Raw genomic sequence first — 20175 nt, 5'->3', positions numbered from 1 at the left:
CAATTGCCAGGGCTGGGCCAGGCCGAAGCCAGGAGCCAGGAGCTTCTTCCAGGTCTCCCACATGGGTGCAGGGGCCCGAGTACTTGGGCCATCTTCTGCTGCTTTGCCAGGCACATTAGCAGGGAGCTGGATTGGAACTGAAGCAGCCAGGACTCGAACCGGAACCCATACGGGATGCCGGCACTGCAGGCAGAAGCTTAACCTACTACAGCAAAGCACCGCCCCCATAAAGATAATTTTTTAAGACAAGAAGCCTATAGCTTTGTAGTCATTGGGTGACTGATTTTAGTGGTGGGCAGTTTATTGACAGAGAAATGTTGGCAGGTTGATTGTCTTTCTAGGACTTTCAATCACAGCTTGGGCAGTAGCAGGAAGTAGCTCAGAGCAGACTGATGTGTGGTGCTATAGACAGGTGTACTGTAATGTGGCTCTTTTCTTGTCAGAATACAACAACAACCTCCAAGAGGACATTCAGTCAGAGACCTCGGGACACTTCAGAGACACCCTCATGAACCTGGTCCAGGTATGGCATTGCACAATTCACACCACTCTGCCCTGTGACAGACATGTGCTATTTCCAAAAACCAGGTCAGAGAGCCGTGGTACACTAGAAGTCAACAGTTAATACTATGCAATAGCCCTTCCTGAGTATCAGCTGTGTTCAGGGCACTCAGAAACTTGACTTGGTAGAGAGACAAGCACAAATAATTAAAATTCATCATACTTACAAGGAATACACACACACACACATCTGATACATTCTAAGAAAATAGAAAAGATTAGAAATATTACAGTGAAAATTCATAATTCTATTAGAAATTAATTTCATTTTTAAGACTGCTAACTGAATGGAGGGCTTATAAACTTTTCCGAGCCTCAGACACATAGTAAATGAGAAACCTATTTGATTCATCACATCAAAGCATTACAACATGGATATTCCCATAAGCACATTAGAAATGATGAAACAGAATCAAAAAGTATAAGCTTCTATCCATTGATGGTCTACGGAGTTAATAGATGGACATCTATTGTTTAATTGAATCCAACAGACCCCATGTGACTGTGTAGCACGCCCAGAGCTACCTACAAAAAAATCCTATCATGAAAGCAAGATGACTTCAACTTTAAGTTAGATTTTGTCATTTACTTTATTTTTCTATATCAACTAAATTGTATGTAATTGCTTCCATTCAGATATTTCTTTTTTTTTCTTTCTTTCTTTTTTTGACAGGCAGAGTTAGACAGACAGAGAGAGAGAGGGAGAGAGAGAAAGGTCTTCCTTTTTCCGTTGGTTCACCCCACAAGTGGCCACTACGGCTGGCATGCTGCGGCTGGCACACTGTGCCAATCCAAAGCCAGGAGCCAGGTGCTTCCTCCTGGTCTCCCATGCGGGTGCAGGGCCCAAGGACCTTGGCCATCCTCCACTGCACTCCCAGGCCATAGCAGAGAGATGGACTGGAAGAGGAGCAACTGGGACAGAATCTGGCACCCCAACCGAGACTAGAACCTGGGGTGCCGGCACTGCAGGTGGAGGATTAGCCTAGTGAGCCGCGGCGCTGGCCCTCATATAATATTTCTTAAGACGTTCATCTTACTAGCTTTATAGTCAGAATACTATTTTAAAGATACAATTATCATTTGTTTTATGTAGTTTCTCGAATGTGCTTGTCGCCTGATTTAGCAAACACATGAAGCCCACAGTTGGGAAAAAAAAAAATGTCTTTCAAGCCAGGATTTAGGTTTTTTGTTTTGTGTGTAAGGGTGTGTGTATGTATGCACATGTGTATACTTGAAATGACACAAAGGTATATAAATATCCAAACCTTTCCTTTCTATATCAAAAACATGACTGAGTAGTTAGCCAAGAACTGCACTAAAAGCCACAGAGAGACAGAATTTTTGTACACGAGAATGGGAAATTAAGAAAAGATTCCATTGCTTTCATGGAGGAACAGGGGCAGGCATTTGTGAGGGACCACGTGGGTTGTTCACATCCCACATCAGAGTGCCCGGCTGAGCTGTGATGCACCTGCTTCTAGGGAGTTCTGCATACCACTTAGCCAAAGCTCTTCCCATGATCTAGTTCTCAAATACGGCTTACTTGTTGGTATCTTTGCAGCCGGCAACTCCACTACCACGCCTCTTTTTTATTTTTTCACAATCTGAAGACAATTCCTTGAAGGCTCTGTCAGACAGGAAAATTGGCTGGCATTGCTTTGGGGCCGCCTAAACAGGCACTTTGCCTTTCAAAGCCTCTTTGAGTTTCAGCTGGAACAGCTTGAAATCAGTGTTTCATAGTCTCTTAGAGGCACCAAATGTCTAAACTTTCTCTTCACTTTTATTTCTGCTTGCAAGCCAGTCCCTTATTCCATGAGCTCATCTCTTTCTTGCAATACACAGTTAAAATCATAAAGTAAATGTCATTTGCAAAGCTCACATGAGGACCAGACCAGGTTGCTATGATCATGGAGGAGCTCTCCCCCACAAAGCAACCTCCAGTCTCAGTCTCCACCCACTGCAGCACCTGCTTTGCAAGCGTCCCAAGCGTGTCATCAACACGCAGAGTAGAAAGGCAATGGCAGCTTTTACGAGCTTCACTGTGATGCATGTAGTCTTGCCTAAGTTTCACTGGCCAAGCCTCAAGTAAGCCCTGTGTTCTATCAAGGGGGCAAAACACAGTGCAGCTGTTGGTCTTGAAGGAAAGTGAAACACGTTTGGCGATCAGCCTCCAGCGTGCATGAAAGCTGTAAAGAGAAATGAACTCTACAACCAGGAAAGGCAAACGGGCCCCAGAAGACGGTAAAGTGGAGAAGAATATGCCAATCAGAGAAAACTCATACAGGTGACTACCTTAGGCACAAGAAGTTCTAAAAGGGTAGTGTGTATAACCAAACAAAAATGCTGAGCATTCTCTCCTAAAAGTACTTTTAAAAGGAAAATATCTTTGCATTTTTATCCATGCTTTATGTTTTTTTGCACATGCTTTCAAATTACCTTTTAGGAGACCCAGCATATAAGTTTCTTGGTCCTGCTTTCCATCTTTCATGTAGATTAATGATATTTATCATATCATCAAAGAGGAAATATCATATAAAGGGCATAAGTATCTCATTTTAATCTGAATATATCAGATATATTTTTCCATGTAATTGATCCTACCAGGAATAGTTTCTTTGAGATGAATAAAAAGCCAAAGATGAAGCTAACTTGTAGTCTTTTATTCCTTCTATTTTATTTTTGCCATACAGTATGCGCAAACACAATTTAGTCCCATGTGTGTTTGTATTATTTTTGTTTATTTTGATGAGTTTCAATAAGGAACAAAACAAGCAAATTTCAAAGAGGCTAGGAGGGAGGGAGGTAATCATTTCCCTTAAGACATCTCAAGGAACCTACTCTTCAATATTACTTTCTTTTCTTCCATCATCCTTCCATTTTCCTCATTTGGGGCGGACGAACACGTCCAACACAGAGGCTGTGGTCTCCTTTAATGTGTATCTAATCATGGCTACAACTTCATATTGCAGTTCACATATGTTTATAGGATTCAGTTGAAGAATTAATAAATATGCATGTCAGACTAGAATACGAAGTCATAGTGCCAAGCCACATGGATTTAATTCTTTATTCTGTGTGCGTGTGTCTGTGTGCACATGTGTGCTGTTAATTTTGAATTGGGAATACCGAAATAAAAAATAAAAAGGAAAGCCAATGCTGAGAAAAGAACATGAGGAGAGAAAGTAATGGAAGCTCTCAAGTTGCATGCTTACTCCCCTCTGGCTCCCAGGACTGTGCATGTTATCACCTCTCAAACTTGGCAGTGAGGCCTCCAGAGATGCTATTGCCAGGAGCTTTCATCTATGAATTATTAGCCCCAAATATTCTCAGCCAAATGTTACTCCCCTCAGTTTCTCCCCTCCACATTTTTATCTTGACCCTTCTTTAAGTCCTGTACTCTTTTTTTGCCATTTCTCTGGCACCTATTAAATATATCAAGTGACTATCTTGGGATCTTTACACGACCAAGTCACCCTTGTCTGACTTTATGGAAAGAGTAAAATCACAAACTTAGTTATTCACATTTCTCAGTCCATCATATCTAAGTGTCTTTGGCAATTGACTGCACAGGAAAGTAAGCAGATGGGCACCATTTCAAGTTAAATGTCCAAAAATACCATCTTTGCAAACGATGTGTCAGAGATGTAGAACTTCAGGGAATTCTTGTTTTTCTCACCAATTTTGCCAGGGTCGGAATGTACTAAGCTGTCTAGGGACACTGGAGGTCACCGAGGAAATGTCAATGATCCAGAAAAATCTCCCCACGTCTACCAACCGATCTTTGAAGTTTCTGACCTTTCCAACGACAGTTTCTGGAAGGCCCGCAGTGTGTGCCGAGCATAATTTGAGACACTCGGGGAATTATCAGTGAACAACAGAAACAGAGTTCCCAGCCCCTTAAGTTGTTTATGTTCTAGCAAGGGGGAATGCACAACTCAACGTAAGTCTACAAAACAGGCAGCTTACATAGAATTTTAGAAGTTGACGAAAGACACAGCAGAGCAGGGTGAGAGAGACAGGTGTTGTAGGCAGGTTGCAATATGATATAGGTTGATCAGAGTAGGTCCCACTGAGAAGGTGAAATGTGAGGAAAGAGGTGCATGAAAGAGTCAATCAACAAATGAACAGACATGGCAGGCTGTCGCAGCAAAGTGTACAACTCTAGAAAACGTCTAAGAAAATAGTCGATGGGTTTGAGGTGTAGCAAGGAGGCCAGTTGGTGCCATATAGGACAGCCAGCGAAATGCATGGGAGTGGTGGGTGAATAGAGGGAGTCAGAGATGTCGCAAGTGGTGAGATGATCCCTGATCCTGCAGCCACTGGAAGGACCGCACCTCTTATTTGAGTGAAATGGGGGAGAAGTCCCTCCACGCTGGAGTTTGAGGAAAGGAACGATGTGATCTTTAGCTTTACAAATGCTCACAGTAGATGCCGCCTTGTGAGAATACTAGAGGGAGACAGGAGTCAAACAGCAGCCTGCAGAGGGCTGTATCTTTAGTAAAGCCATGATAGAGCATCTACGCGACCCCTTATGGGAGCAGCGGCAGGAGTGAAAGGTGCCCAGATTCTGGATGGACTGTGGAGGTAAAGTCTGTTGGTGTTTCCTGAGAAACTGGACGTGGGATACGAGGGAAAGAAGCACCCAAATGTGACTCTCAGTTTTTCAGTCTGAGCAGGGGGTGCGGAGTGGCAAGCAACAGAGATGTGGAAGACGGGAGTTTAAGGAGTGCCTGTGGTGACGCGAGGCCAAGAGTTGGATTTTGAAGGAGGAATTTGGTATATATAAAGGAGAATCAAGTGGAGAAGTTGAGTTGGCAACTGGAATAGACACATCAGAGGTTCAGATGACAGATGTAAATCTGGGTACCAGCACACTATTCGGGTGAGACTACACAGATGGGATCCAGAGCCACAGGTATAGATAAGAGTACCAAGAGAAGCAGTGTAAATACAGAGAAGACGGTCAGTGACTAAGTACAGGGACTTACCGGAAAGTAAGAGGAACCAATTCACGGGAGGAGGCGTAACCAGTGAGAAAGAAGGAAAGACAGAGAGAGAGCCCAATCCTGTGAGCTGAGCAAGGGGCACGCAGCAAGGAGAGCACAGAGCACAGCGTGGTTGCCCCAGATCCTGCTACCGTGGATCACACAGGATGAAGACGAAGTAGTCAAGAAATAGAGACTTACTCCAAACAGTGATAGAATTTGCTCAGGGCCGGCACCGCCGCTCACTAGGCTAATCCTCCACCTAGCAGTGCCAGCACACCGGGTTCTAGTCCCGGTTGGGGTGCTGGATTCTGTCCCGGTTGCCCCTCTTCCAGGCCAGCTCTCTGCTGTGGCCAGGGAGTGCAGTGGAGGATGGCCCAAGTCCTTGGGCTTGCACCCCATGGGAGACCAGGAGAAGCTCCTGCCTTCGGATCAGCGCGGTGCGCTGGCCGCAGCACGCCAGCTGTGGCGGCCATTGGAGGGTGAACCAACGGCAAAGGAAGACTTTTCTCTCTCTCTCACTGTCCACTCTGCCTGTCAAAAAAAAAAAAAAAAGAAAGAAAAGAATTTGCTCAGGAATGACCTGAGCATGTGATGGTTCCAGGATTTTTGTCAACGTCTACTGAGTCACTTACAAGGAAAACCTGTGCTTATTCTACAGGCAACCAGACAGGAGGGCTACACGGACCCCGCCATGGCCGCCCAGGACGCAATGGTAACTAGAGCCCACGCTGGCCCTGACTGTGTACAGCCTGTGTGGGAGCGGCTGGGTGGGTCTGACACACCTGCGGGCTGTGTACTGTTCCAGGTGCTGTGGGAGGCCTGCCAGCAGAAGACCGGGGCGCACAAAACCATGCTCCAGATGATCCTGTGCAACAAGAGCTACCAGCAGCTGTGGCTGGGTGAGGATGAGCGGGGGCTCTTTCCAGCTCCTCCACTGATTATGACACAGAAAACAGAACATTCATGGGGCTGGGGCTGGGGCTGGGACACGGGTTAAGCCACCACCTGTGACTCCCACATCCCATATCACATGCCATATCAAGCACCAGCTGGAGTCCCGTGTCCTCTGCTTGTGTTCCAGCTCCCTGCTAATGCACCTGGGGAGCAGGTGATGGCCCATAGCTGAGTCCCTGCCACCCAGGCGGGAGGCCCTGATGGAGCTCCTGACTCCTGGCTTCGAGCTGGCCCATTGGGAAGTAACCAGAGAACTGAAGATCAATCCCTCTCTCACTCCCCCCACCACCACAACTCTTCCTTTCAAACAAATATAACTTTTTAAAAAAGCAAGTAGCTAAGTAGTAAAAAAGGTGCAACAAAGGAAAGTCCATTTACTTCAAAGCTACTTTTTGAATCCTGTTGGTACGGATTTGCTTCATCTCAGGGCATTACCAAGGAATACAGTTTTCTCTATACTTTTATTATTTGCGTTTACTAAATTGCGTAAACTTCCAAATACTGAACCTTTTAAAATTGATATCTATTTTTTGATGAAGAACTTACTCCAAAAATTAGCTATTTCCTGTCAATTACACTGTATGTTTCCTTGAAAACTGGCTGAGGAGCATGGTTCCATGAGTCCGTAACAGCCAGGGTCACTGCTCCTGACACAATCTGTGTGACAGCAGGAGTGTCTCAGTGGTCTCAGAAGGACGCTGACATTAGTCTGACTTTCCCCAAATGTCAGTGCCTTGTTCCCTTACTTAGAAACGAAAGCATCGACTTTGTAAGTTGACCTCATAGAAGTTGAGAGTCGAATCCAGAGGCTGGGGAGAGAAGGGGTGGGGGGAGGCTGGGAAAAGGCTGGCTAACAGGTGCTTAAGTTACACTGGATAGGAGCAGGCAGCTCTGAAGTTCTCCTGCACAATAGGGAGAACACAGATAAGATAACGACCTTTGTATTTTTCTCAAAATAAGCTGGAAGAAAGGATTTTGAATGTTTTCATCATGATAAGTGTTTGAGGAGATAGAGATGTTTACCCTGATTTGAACACCATGAACCACCACATGGTACCACTTAATCCTGTACAGTACTTAGTTTTTAAAATGTTAAAAGTTGAAAAAAAAAACTGTTTTTTTTCTATATAAAGCACCAAAGTCTATAAGAATTTTTTGAGAGACCTACTCCCCACTACTCTATATGTTAATTAGAAATCATAGTAAAAAGATACCTCCTCACTTCCAATTTGCTGTAAGAATGAATGAAAACTTAGTTTCCTGTGTTAAAGCCAGATAAGTAAGTTCTTGAAATAGGAAGCTTAATTTAGCAAAATTGGCTGAGTAAACGCCACCCTATGCCCCTAATAGAGATTTCATAGTCCTCATAAAACTCCTCATAGATTAAGATTTACTTATTTATTTGAAAGGCATAATTACAGAGAGAGAGGTAGAGATACAAAAAGAGAGAGCTTCGTTCACTGGTTCACTCCTTAAATGGCCACAATGGTCAGGACAGGACCAGGCCAAACCTAGGGTCCAGGAGCTTCTTCCAGGTCTCTGAAGTGGGTGGCAATGGCCTACACTTGGGCCATCTTTCACTGTTTTCCCAGATGCATTAGTAGTGGGACAGTGGAAGTGGAGCAGCCAGGTCTCAGACTGATGCCCACAGGGGCTGCCAGCATCACAGGCAGTAGCTTTACCTGCTACACTACAATGCCAGCCCCCATAGCTGCTGCTGCTGCTGCTGCTGCTTCTTGTTTTTGTGTGTGTGTGTTTTGTTTTTTTGTTTGTTTGTTTTTTTGTTTGTTTGTTTGTTTTTTTGACAGGCAGAGTTAGACAGTGAGAGAGAGACACAGAGAAAAAGGTCTTCCTTCCGTTGGTTCACCCCCCAAATGGCCGCTATGGCTGGCACTGCGCCAATCCGAAGCCAGGAGCCAGGCGCTTCCTCCTGGTCTCCCATGCGGGTGCAGGGCCCAAGCACTTGGACCATCCTCCACTGCCCTCCCGGGCCACAGCAGAGAGCTGGACTGGAAGAGGAGCAACCGGGACAGAACCGGCACCCCAACCGGGACTAGAACCTGGGGTGCCAGCACCACAGGTGGAGGATTAGCCTAGTGAGCCGTGGCGCCGGCCCATAGCTTCTTTTTAACATATTACCTTTTACTTGATAGGGAGAGAGACAGAGAACTCCCATCCATTGGTTCACTCCCCAAATATCCTCAACGACTAGGCCAAGGTCAGAGTGGGGGAGCCGGTAACTCAATCCAGGTCTCCCAACTTGAGTGGCAGGAACCCAATTACATGAGCCATCACCTGCTGCCTCCCAAAGTTTTTATTATCAGGAAGCTGGTATTGGGAGCAGAGCTGTGAATCAACCCCAGGCACTCTGATTTGGGATGAAACATGGCATCTTAACTGCTAGGCTGAACACCTGCACCTCTTCCTAGATTGTATGATCACAATTTAATCATCACTAAAAGAACTTTTTTAAAGATTTATTTATTTATTTGAAAGGCAGAGTTACATAGAGAGAGAAGAGGCAGAGAGAGAGGTCTTCCATCTGATGGTTCACTCCCCAATTGGCCGCAATGGCTGGAGCTGCAGCTATCCAAAGCCAGGAGCCAGGAGCTTCTTCCAGGTCTCCCACACGGGTGCAGGGGCCCAAGGACTTGGGCCATCTTCTACTGCTTTCCCAGGCCACAGCAGAGAGCTGGATCAGAAGCGGAGCGGCCGGGACTAGAACCGGTGCCCTTGTGGGATGCCGGTGCTTCAGGCCAGGGCCTTAATTCACTGCGCCACAGCGCCAGCCCTGACTCAAAGAATTTTAACACTTATTTATTCTAATATCTAAGCTCTAGAAGAAGTTTGCTATTGATCTAAGTACAGCTGAGTGTATGTCCTAAACAAAAGGCCCATAAATAACAGCTAGACATGTGCCTCCTGTCAATTTAAATCAGCAGTGATCCCCAGGAAGTAGTGATCATTCCCCAGAAGAGAATAGTAGATCCTTGAAGTCCAAGATCTATGCTGACTCCACTTACACAACCAATAGCAGTATTGTCCATTGCTTTACATAAAATGTTCACCTTCATTATGTACGGCAATCAGCAATTGTTATGATACAAAAAAATCTCCTTTGAATTCTACCAATTTGTTGAAGTTTTCCAGGAATTTCAAAATATCTCTGGGCAAGACATAGTAGATGCCATCAATGATTGTTACGACGGATACTTCCAGCAGCTGCTGGTTGCCATTGGTGAGTGATCATAAATATGAGGTTCAGCGGACCTGTGTGTGCCAGAGTGAATTAGTGAATTACAGGTGCATGAGTGAGCTCTTGGCTGGCCTGGCTGTTCTCCACTGAATAATTATTTAAAGGGGATATAAACCCTACATAGAGAAAGGACATCAGGAGACAGAACGTACGATACGGCCAGGCTGATGACTTTACTGAAGAACTGAGCGCTCTTCTAACATCTGCGTCAACTTTCTGACTAACAAACAGCATTCTCGGATGCTGTCTCTCAGGAACGGTTCTCACTCTGTTAAATCCATGTCACATTTTCTGATTCCTGATCCCCTGTTCAAGAGCAGATCAAGGCCAGCCATGTGGCTTCTTTTCCTCCAAGAAGAAAAGGGGTTTTAGTTTTTTGTTTGGGTTGGTAGGGAGGTGGAGAAGAGTTGGTCACCTTCTCCAAAAAGTTTAAGAGTAAAAAAAAAAAAAAAAAGAGTAAATCCTACCTAAAAGAGATTCACTGAGTTGTTATTTAGTCGTGATTTCTGCAGACAATTGTGAGACACACACTTCCCCCTGCTTCCTAGGTAGAAAAACACTACCTTCCATGCAGAGAAACAGTGATAGTTATCTACAAAATCAACCATAAGTCACCCTTGCTTTTCTTGTCCTGGGTTGTGACAGTTCAATGACTATAAAAGACAGGTCATTGTGAAATATCCCCATAGTAGGTACGCAGGAATTACTTGGATATGAGCAAAATCAATGAGCATTTTGATTTTCCATGCATAGAATAGCATATACCTGCATGAACATGGAGCTGAGAACAGTATTCTCATAGTTTATCTAGTAAAGGAGTTGTTTTTTTTTTTTTTTGTTTTTTTTTTTTTTTTGGACAGGCAGAGTGGACAGTGAGAGAGAGAGAGAGAGAGAAAGGTCTTCCTTTTTGCCGTTGGTTCACCCTCCAATGGCTGCCACGGCCGGCGCGCTGCGACCGGTGCACCACGCTGATCCAAAGGCGGGAGCCAGGTGCTGCTCCTGGTCTCCCATGGGGTGCAGTTTCTATGAAAATGGTCTGGTGGAGTTTACAAAACCCTGAAAGAGTATATGACTGCTTACATCTTTGTATTTTTCTGACAATAAGGTACATATGTTCTAGAAAATTCTCAACAAAATCTAGTAACCATACATCACATCAAAACCCTGCCATTTACAAACAAGGCCAAAGGAGGTTAAGTGACTTCCAAAGTCTATGAGCTAATGAGCAACAAAGTTACGAGTGGAGCTCATGTCATCTGAACCTTGCCAGCTCTCTTTCCAATGTAGATCATTGGCACAAAGCGTGGACATAAGACAGGCCACAGTGGGTATCAGAAACACCATAAAACATCTTACCTTGAGTCATTAACTCACTCAGTGAGCACTACTGACCTTTGATGTAGGCACTGCAGACGGAAGAGGAAAGCATCAACAGACACAGCGAAAGTCCTCCTCCTTCAAGGAGCTCACATCCCAGAAGGGACTCAAGGGCGATCACTGAGTTCACTGTTCAGGAGAGGGAGGAAGATGTGGGCTCACAACCTAAAGCAATTACTTGAACGACAGAGAAAATGCTGTTGCGATGCACTTATTCTACGGTTATTCTATGTCATAACCTCTCACACATTAATCACTCAGTCACGCATTCATCCACTTACTCTGTTGAGTGCTACAGTCATCAACTGAATTCCATCCAGGATAGTTGTTGACCAAGGCTCTATGCTGTTCTAATGCTATGGCAGTTTTGATTGGATGACTCCTAAAACTGGCCTAGACTAGTTATGGCCCTTACATGTTCTGCTTAAGTGACTTCAGATCTACCCACAAGTCTATAAGGGACTAAAAGTAGCATTTGGGAAGATGAAGGAACTGCATGGGGGCTATGTCTTGGTGAATCCCACATTAGCAAAGCTTCAGTAACAATGCTGATAAACTGGGCCTTTTGGAAGCCCTACTTAGTTCCTTTTCAAAGATGACAAACTTTGCTTTTCCAGGAACCAACAGAGTTCCAAGAGAAAGAGAGAGATTAAATGAAATTCTGAATGAATCATTACAACACTGCTGCTTCATGTGTTTTCTAAGAGTTGTGGTGTATCAGTCTAAATAACAATCAGAGAAGAGAGTCTCTAAAGAATGAAGACATGGATTTGACAACGACAGAGCATTGTGAAGGGGATATGAGTGTTTTAGTAAACTATGGGAGGGTTCAAGGAGGTTTATTTAGGCAAAGGGAAGAAATTTATGCAAGGACTTGGATACGAAGTTCTTTGTTCTTGGAAAACCAAGGCAGCAGTTGACATCAGTTCATGGGTGTTGGTCCATTGCTGGACAAGCGTTCTCTCTAGAGCGTTTTGTCTGAATAAGCTGCAATCATAAACAGTGTTCAAGATCAACCTTGTTCCCGAAATCTGTGGATACCTGCAGGTGTGAGTAGTACAAAGCATGGAGTGCTTGTAGAAGAGAAAGAATCGCTTTGGGATCTCAAGAAAGTTGTTATCCCGGACAGACAGACATGAGCCGTTCCTGCAATACTTCCCAGCCCGAATTCTTTTTTTTTTTTTTTTTTTTTTGACAGGCAGAGTGGACAGTGAGAGAGAGAGACAGAGAGAAAGGTCTTCCTTTGCCGTTGGTTCACCCTCCAATGGCCGCTGTGGCCGGCGCGCTGCGGCCGGCACACCGCGCTGATCCGATGGCAGGAGCCAGGAGCCAGGTGCTTTTCCTGGTCTCCCATGGGGTGCAGGGCCCAAGCACCTGGGCCATCCTCCACTGCACTCCCTGGCCACAGCAGAGAGCTGGCCTGGAAGAGGGGCAACCGGGACAGAATCCGGCGCCCCAACCGGGACTAGAACCTGGTGTGCCGGCGCCGCTAGGTGGAGGATTAGCCTAGTGAGCCGCGGCGCCGGCCCCAGCCCGAATTCTGTCTAGAGATGACAGGAATGATCTCACCTTGGTGTCATAAACTGTCACAAGTGTGATCATTGCTCTACATGTTGAAATCACCATTCAACATGAGGATTGTAACAGCAGGAAAAAAGCATCTCGTTGTTTCTCAAACATTATCACACCCAGCGCTCCTCCTTTTCATTCTGATTTCTCCTAGTGCTCTGTGTTCGAGATAAACCAGCCTACTTTGCTTATCGACTGCACAGTGCCATCCATGTAAGTAAGACCCACACGTTTTCAAACTTTCTTCAGAAATGGAATCTGTTTTCTCCAATAGCTATTTTTATTTCGATTATTTAAATATTGATTTCCATTCTTGAACATGTATGTAAACAGGTACAAAAAATATATGTCCAAGTGGGGAAAAAAATCATGTTATGCAACGGAAATAAGACTCATCAAAGAAAAGTAGTGCTCTGCTCTCTGTACAGATGTAGGTACCTAAGAAGTGTGGTTCTTTGTTTTCCTGTCCCCCATGTCCTTTGGAGTCTCAGCAGCCACAGAAATGGCAAATTCAAATGCTTTTTATTTCCAAAGAGCACACATCATCTTATGCAAACACAAAATATGTGGCACCAAGAAGAACATGTCAAAAAATTATACTCTTGGCAAGGAATTGCTACTTTCCTAAAGTTTAAAAACACAAAATAATGCTAATGGTTATTTTTAAACATGAGGTGTTGTTTTCCAAACATACTTAAAGTAATGGCTAGACAGTGCTAAATTCTAAGCTATTTTATAATTGACATTTTTTTTCACATTTTATTATGATAATCACATTCTTTGGAGCATTTGTGTTTAGGGAAACAAACAGGTACACCAGATAATATGAGGGGACTTCAAAAAGTTCATGGAAATGGATTTAAAAGATAAATTTGTTTTGATGCCCAAATTTTGAAATCCATGCATTTATACAGTCTTTAAGAAAATAAAATTCAGCCGGCGCTGCAGCTCACTAGGCTAATCCTCCGCCTTGCGGCACCGGCACACAGAGTTCTAGTCCTGGTCGGGGCGCCAGATTCTGTCCCGGTTGCCCCTCTTCCAGGCCAGCTCTCTGCTGTGGCCAGGGAGTGCAGTGGAGGATGGCCCAAGTGCTTGGGCCCTGCACCCCATGGGAGACCATGAGAAGCACCTGGCTCCTGCCATCGGATCAGCGTGGTGCGCCGGTCGCAGCACACTGGCCGCAGCGGCCATTGGAGGGTGAACCAATGGCAAAAGCAAGACCTTTCTCTCTGTCTCTCTCTCACTGTCCACTCTGCCTGTCAAAAAAAAAAAAAAAAGAATATAAAATTCATATTATAAAAACAAAACTAGACATAGATTTTAAACTTTTTTGCACCAAAATACTTATTTTTTAATTCTATTTTTCCACAAACTTTCTGAAGTCCTCTCATGTACACTTTATCCATAATGTGCATGAAATATATTTGAAGATTGTATATACATCTGTGTGTGTGTGTGTGTGTGTGTGTAGAGAGAGAACCTTGAAAACTTAAAAAAATCTAATGTCGCTCCCCCTCTTCGTGGAGGAACGACACAGGACCCTGCGCTGTTCTTTCGTCTGCTCGGCCCTCCCCGGGTTTGCTGCTGGTTCTTCCCGGGTTGGCTACTATCCCTTCCACCTCCGTGGAAGGGCAGTTCCCCCTGGCCGCATTCCCCACTTCCGCAGGGGAGCGGCACACCGCCAGCCGGCTCTTTCGGGGGCTGCACGGGTTCCCTTAGATGTTCCCCATAGATGTTTCTGGTGCATGCCGTCTCTCTCCTCCTTTATAGTCCTCCTCCGCCAATCCCAACTCGGCTGAGTACGCTGCTCTCCAATCAGGAGCAAGTCCTACAGTTAATTGGTTGAACTGGAGGCAGCTGTGCGGAAGCTGTTTACTTCTCTCCCAGCGCCATATTGTGGGAGAGCAGATGCATAGAATAAGTCCTAATTCGAGCAACTTAGTCTAGTCCGGATTGCTCCCCACAATCTAATGACACAGTAATTTTAGTAGCTTTATCTTCAAAGTAATTTTTATACACCAACTTCTTAAATGCAGCCAGCATGCCAAGAAAATACTTATAGTCAAGGGTACTTTATTGTGCATCTTCTGAGTTGAGTATTTATTTACGCACAAGAACCGAAGTAAGTTCCAGTTATAGAAAGGAAGTAACCCTTCCAAGGAGAAAAGATTGATTTGATTGAAGTTGTATTTGAAGTAGAGCAGTGTGTTGGGCAAAGCTATGGGGTGATTCAAGTCTTTGCTCCAAAGAGCTAACAACAGAGAAAGCTTCACTAGTCCATGACCATGGAAAATCACCTCAGCTACCCTGATCCCACTGATGCCTAAATTCAGAGCTACTTAGTCTAAGTATCGCATATGTCCATAGGTTGTATGGGAGCAGGAAGGCGTGTGCACTCACAAGTGGTTGGGAGGCGAGGGGGAGGGCTGCATAGTCAGGTAATCAAATGTCTGATATATGAGGACCTCAGATGCCAAATATTTGTCAAAAAGGCCATTTCCCCATTCACACACTAAAGCATCTTCCTGTGTTCTCCCCAGGGCACTCTAAGTTAATGACCTACAATCTACATTTGGGAACTTGGTTGGATCATTCATTTTAATCACCTCAAATTGTGAGATCTATTATCCCAATTATCAAAAATTGCATTATGCTTGCTGGCCACTAGAGATCACCATTCCCCAATCTGGAAAGAGTTGGAACCATTTGTCAAGCAGTATATCTGCGAGAAGTACATGGCCATTGATCTTGTATTCTGGGGTATTTAAATCAGAAAGTACTTCAAGCACCTGGGGCTCTTATTTTTACAACTTTTCAACAATCACCAGATTACAGAATGACAATGTAATGACAATGTAATGTCTTATATCCATGATCTACTAATAAAGGTTGGAATCTCTCCTCCCCAGGATATTTATCTAGAAAGAACACATAATGAGATTTGCCATTTACAGCATGAAATGTGACAGAGACAATATGAAGGTTGGCCAGGATGGAAAAGGGAGAAACTATTACAGAGTCAGGAAGAAAGGACAGGGGTCAGAGTCAAGGCCATGACCCAGGGCAGGCGAGACGTCAGGTGGAACAGAATAACTCACCCTAAGTGCGCTTGAAGTGAGCAGAAGTCACAGAGGCAGCTCTCGGGGTCAGGCTGAGCACCATGGGATGGGACAGCAGTGCCTGCATTTGAGGACTAGGAGAACAGCAGTCGCTCCAGCCAAGGGCTCAATCTCTCTTGATGCTCAAGTACTATTTCCTCAACCCACCTCCCTCCCCTTCTGTATCTTTTAGGACTTTGGTTTCCATAATAAAACCGTGATCCGGATCCTCATTGCTAGAAGTGAAATAGACTTGATGACCATAAGAACACGGTACAAAGAGAGATATGGGAAATCCCTGTTTCATGATATCAGAGTAAGTCTACTGCGTGTGAGCAACGTGACCCCCTTCTCATCGTTTCTGAAACTGTGACTGTGCTAAACGCTTTGATTTGAATGCTTTCTTGGTAGAGTCCTAATAGGGGCAGTCTGGGTTACTACTCGAGCAACTACTACTGTTGCCTTTGAGTACAACAGTTTGCAGCCGCAGACAACCCCTTCACCTGAATTGACAGAGCTGACTCCTCTTAGTCTAAGGTAAATCACAGATGTAACCAAATAAAACATCCATGCCCTAGAATTGCACCTTATGAGCTAAATTCTGAAGTGTGATCAGGATGAGGAAAAACACGTTTTTGCAGCAAGATCATATTAATGGTGAAGAGATTCTAAAACCAGTCCAGCTGGGCTCTCACAAGCCATGGAAAGCAAGCAGCCAGCCAGACGCTGTCAACCGGCCACTGTGAAGTTTGGCACTACTGGTTGTAGAACACTCTACACATCAGAAGGAAACAAGTCAGCTCTTCATCCTGATACCTCTAACCTCTACTGTGGGTTTTGATAAAAGCTATCAGAATACATAAGATCAGCTATGTAATTTTTAGGACCCAGTGAAAAATAAACACTCCTTGGCCTCTTGTTCAAACTAATTCTAAAGATGCTGGCAATGGGGCACTGAGAACATGTCATAGTTTGCATCTGCACAGAGCTAAGGGCTGTATCCTTGTTCATGTGTTTTCAATGGAAATTTTCAACTTCTGGAAACAGCTCTTTAATTTATTGGAAGAGTGATCCAGAAGCAATTCAACAACCCAAAGACCCAGAGATCATAAATCCAGAAGACTTTGCAGGCCCTTTGCAGCCCAGGTGGAGCAGTTAAGGGAATCCAATTCCTTTATCTTTGCTAAAGCTCTCCTTACATCCACCTCTAAAACCTCCGAAACCTTCAACTCGTTTGGGACACTAAATATTTCCCATGGAGCAATGCAGGTCATAACTCCTTCTCCACATGAATGGCTAGGTCTTAGCTGCTTAGCATAATGAATCTCAGCCACCTCAAAGTCTGCTAAGAGTTCACATAATTAGAGCAACTTCAGGATGCATTCAAAGCCGTGAATGAGAATTACATGACAACATTGTGCAAGAGAACATTAATACGATAGCTGATTTTTTAACAAAGATAAATTTTTATCATATTTTATTTATTACTATCATTGTTTGGGGAAATTTAGAAACTACAGAAGAGCAAAAAAGTAAAAATAAAAACTTCCCTAATTCTCCACCGCAGAATAAAATTTTGTTGTAGGTGCTGCTATGGTCTGAATGTTGGAGGACCCCACAAAATTCAGATGGGGAAATCCTAGTCTCCTAATCCTCTGTATGGGATTAATGTCTTCATAGAATGGGGTTCACCACATGAGGTTAGAGTGAGAAGGCGGCTGTCCATATGAGCACGGACCCTGGGTAGACACCGGATCTGCCAGCAACTTGATCTTGGCCATTCCAGCACCCAGATCCAAGAGAAATAAGTTCTTGTCATTTATAACATTCCAGCTTGATGGTATTTTGTTATAGCAACCCAAATAGATGGCTGCTTTGGGTTGTCTTTTAAAAATAAATAACTACTGATATGTCTCATTAATAAAAGGAATCCTTCTACTGAATCATGGTATCCCACTCTATAAACTGTAACATACTTAAGCTACCTCACATGATTTTACACCGCTTTTCAGTTTTTCACTATTATACACAGCATAACTAATAATTTCAAATCTATTTCCTGAGATAGGATTACTGCATTCATGAATATGAGCATTTTTAAATCTTTGGAGATGCAGCAACAATTTTTCCCCAGGCTCCGCCCTGATTTATACCAATAATAATGTAAGACAGCTCTTTCTACAGCTGAGGAGATTGAATTCTACTGCAAGTCACTGTTGTGCTAAGCAGACGTCAATCAACGCGCTTTCACCCACACACTGCTGACTATCCCCACAGCATTATGTTTCAGTGGTTTCACTGGGAACCATTCTCAGAAACATTAAATCTTTAGATTAAAAAAAAGTGAATAATTTTGGGAAGGCTAATTTTGCACTTCAGAAACACTGTGTTTCTCCGACAATTTTATTTCATATACGTTGTATTTTTTTTTCTTTCCTTTTCAGCACTTTGCTTCAGGGCACTATAAGAAGGCACTGCTGGCCATCTGTGCTGGTGACATGGAGGACTGCTGACACAGAGGGGAGGATGGGGAGCGCCGGGCACTCTTCACAGACACATCAGAGCACAGAGTGTGACACATGCGTTGTCACTCACACCACCACCAAACTACAAGATCAAATTTTCTCTTCTGTCTGTAAAATTATTCCAAAATCTATGAATGAAAATCTATGATCAAGGATTTGCACCTGTTATTTGATCATCAAAGAATTAATTTGTATATGATGGAATAATAACAATATTGCCATGGAATACGGTGTTTTGGTTTTTCTTCAAGACTTAATCATTTGAAAGGCAGAGTTAACACAGAGGGAGAGATAGAGAATGAAAGAGAGAGATCCTCCATCTGTGGTTCACTACCCAAATGGCCACAAGCAGCCAGGAACCTAGAACTCCATCCAAGTCCTCCATGTGGGTACAAGGACCCAAGCACTTGAACCATCTTTGTCTGCTTTCCCAGGTACACTGGCAGGGAACTGGATCAGAGGTAGAGCAGCTGGGTGTTCTTATGGGATACTAATGTCACAGGTGGCAGCTTAATCCACTGTGCCGGCCCCAGAATAGGTTTTATTTAAATGAGAATTATCTGTACCCGACAGGGAATCTACTCAAGACTTTCCTTAGTGTATTTTGGGACAGCAAGGAAAATGCATTGTGTGATCATCCTATTTAGAGGAATTTTCAAACTTCTGTAAAAATACAATAAAGTTCAAGTGAACTCCTATGGCAGTCTTTAAAATAAAATGCTCAGTTAGTTGTCGCCAATCAGGGAGAACATATGATATTTGTCCCTTTGGGACTGGCTTAATTCACTCAGCATAATGTTTTCCAGATTCCTCTATCTTGTTGCAAATGACCGGGTTTCATTGTTTTTGACTGCTGTATAGTATTCTATAGAGTACATGTCCCATAACCATTTTAGTATTTTTTTGTTCTAGTACTATTGTTTGAACTCTGTAATTAACACACAATTATTCTTAGGTATTTAAATTTAACTGAAAAGTGATCCCTGTTAAATATAAGAGTGGCAATAAGAGAGGGAGGATACGTACAATTTGGGACATGCTCAATCGGACTTGCCCCAAATGGTGGAGTTAGAAATGTGCCAGGGGATTCCAATACAATCCCATCAAGGTGGCATGTACCAATGCCATCTCACTAGTCCAAGTGATCAATTTCAGTTCACAATTGATCACACTGATAGGACTTAGAGTCAAAGGGATCACACAAACAAGACTAGTGTCTGCTAATACTAGCTGATAGAATCAAAAAGGGAGAGAACGATCCAACATGGGAAGCGGGATACACAGCAGACTCATAGAATGGCAGATGTCCTAAATAGCACTCTGGCCTCAGAATCATCCCTTAAGACATTCAGATCTGGCTGAAGAGCCCATGAGAGTATTTTAGGCATGGAAAGCCAAGACACTCTGGCAAAAAAAAAAAAAAAAAAAAAAAAAAAAAAAAACACTAAATGAAAGATCTCTTGCAAGTGAGATCTGCGAGTGAGATCCCAGTGGAAAGAACAGGGCCATCAAAGAAGGAGGTACCTTTCTCTGAAGGGAGGAGAGAACTTCCACTTTGACTATGACCCTGTCAGAATAAGATCAAAGTCGGCGAACCCAAAAGGCTTCCATAGCCTTGACAACTCATGACTAGGGCCTAGGGAGATTACTGATGCCATAAACAAGAGTGTCAAATTTTTAAGTCAACAACAGGAGTCACTGTGTACTTAATTCTCATGTGGGATCTGTCCTTAATGTGTTGTCCAATGTGAAGTAATGCTATAACTAGTACTGAAATAGTATTTTTACACTTTGTGTTTCTGTGTGGGTGCAAACTGATGAAATCTTTACTTAATATATACTGAATT

General features: G+C 43.7%; 1 protein-coding gene across 1 annotated transcript; it reads left to right on the top strand.

Annotated features, from left to right (window-relative positions):
• The first annotated feature begins 234 nt into the window (after positions 1 to 234).
• Positions 235 to 19764, top strand: LOC149124894 (annexin A10-like). The gene is made up of 7 exons (XM_089302130.1): positions 235 to 523; positions 6208 to 6261; positions 6355 to 6448; positions 9646 to 9741; positions 12860 to 12918; positions 15997 to 16119; positions 18248 to 19764. The coding sequence occupies exons 1-7, from the start codon at positions 509 to 511 to the stop codon at positions 18314 to 18316; spliced, it is 510 nt and encodes a 169-aa protein (XP_089158256.1). The 5' UTR covers positions 235 to 508; the 3' UTR covers positions 18317 to 19764.
• Positions 19765 to 20175: the final 411 nt, after the last annotated feature.

Source organism: Oryctolagus cuniculus, chromosome 8, assembly GCF_051225735.1.
Source record: "Oryctolagus cuniculus isolate XC-2025 breed Fujian yellow rabbit chromosome 8, ASM5122573v1, whole genome shotgun sequence".
Classification (NCBI taxonomy): domain Eukaryota; kingdom Metazoa; phylum Chordata; class Mammalia; order Lagomorpha; family Leporidae; genus Oryctolagus; species Oryctolagus cuniculus.
Note: the sequence above shows the minus strand (reverse complement) of the source record. Positions and strands in the feature narration are given on the sequence as shown.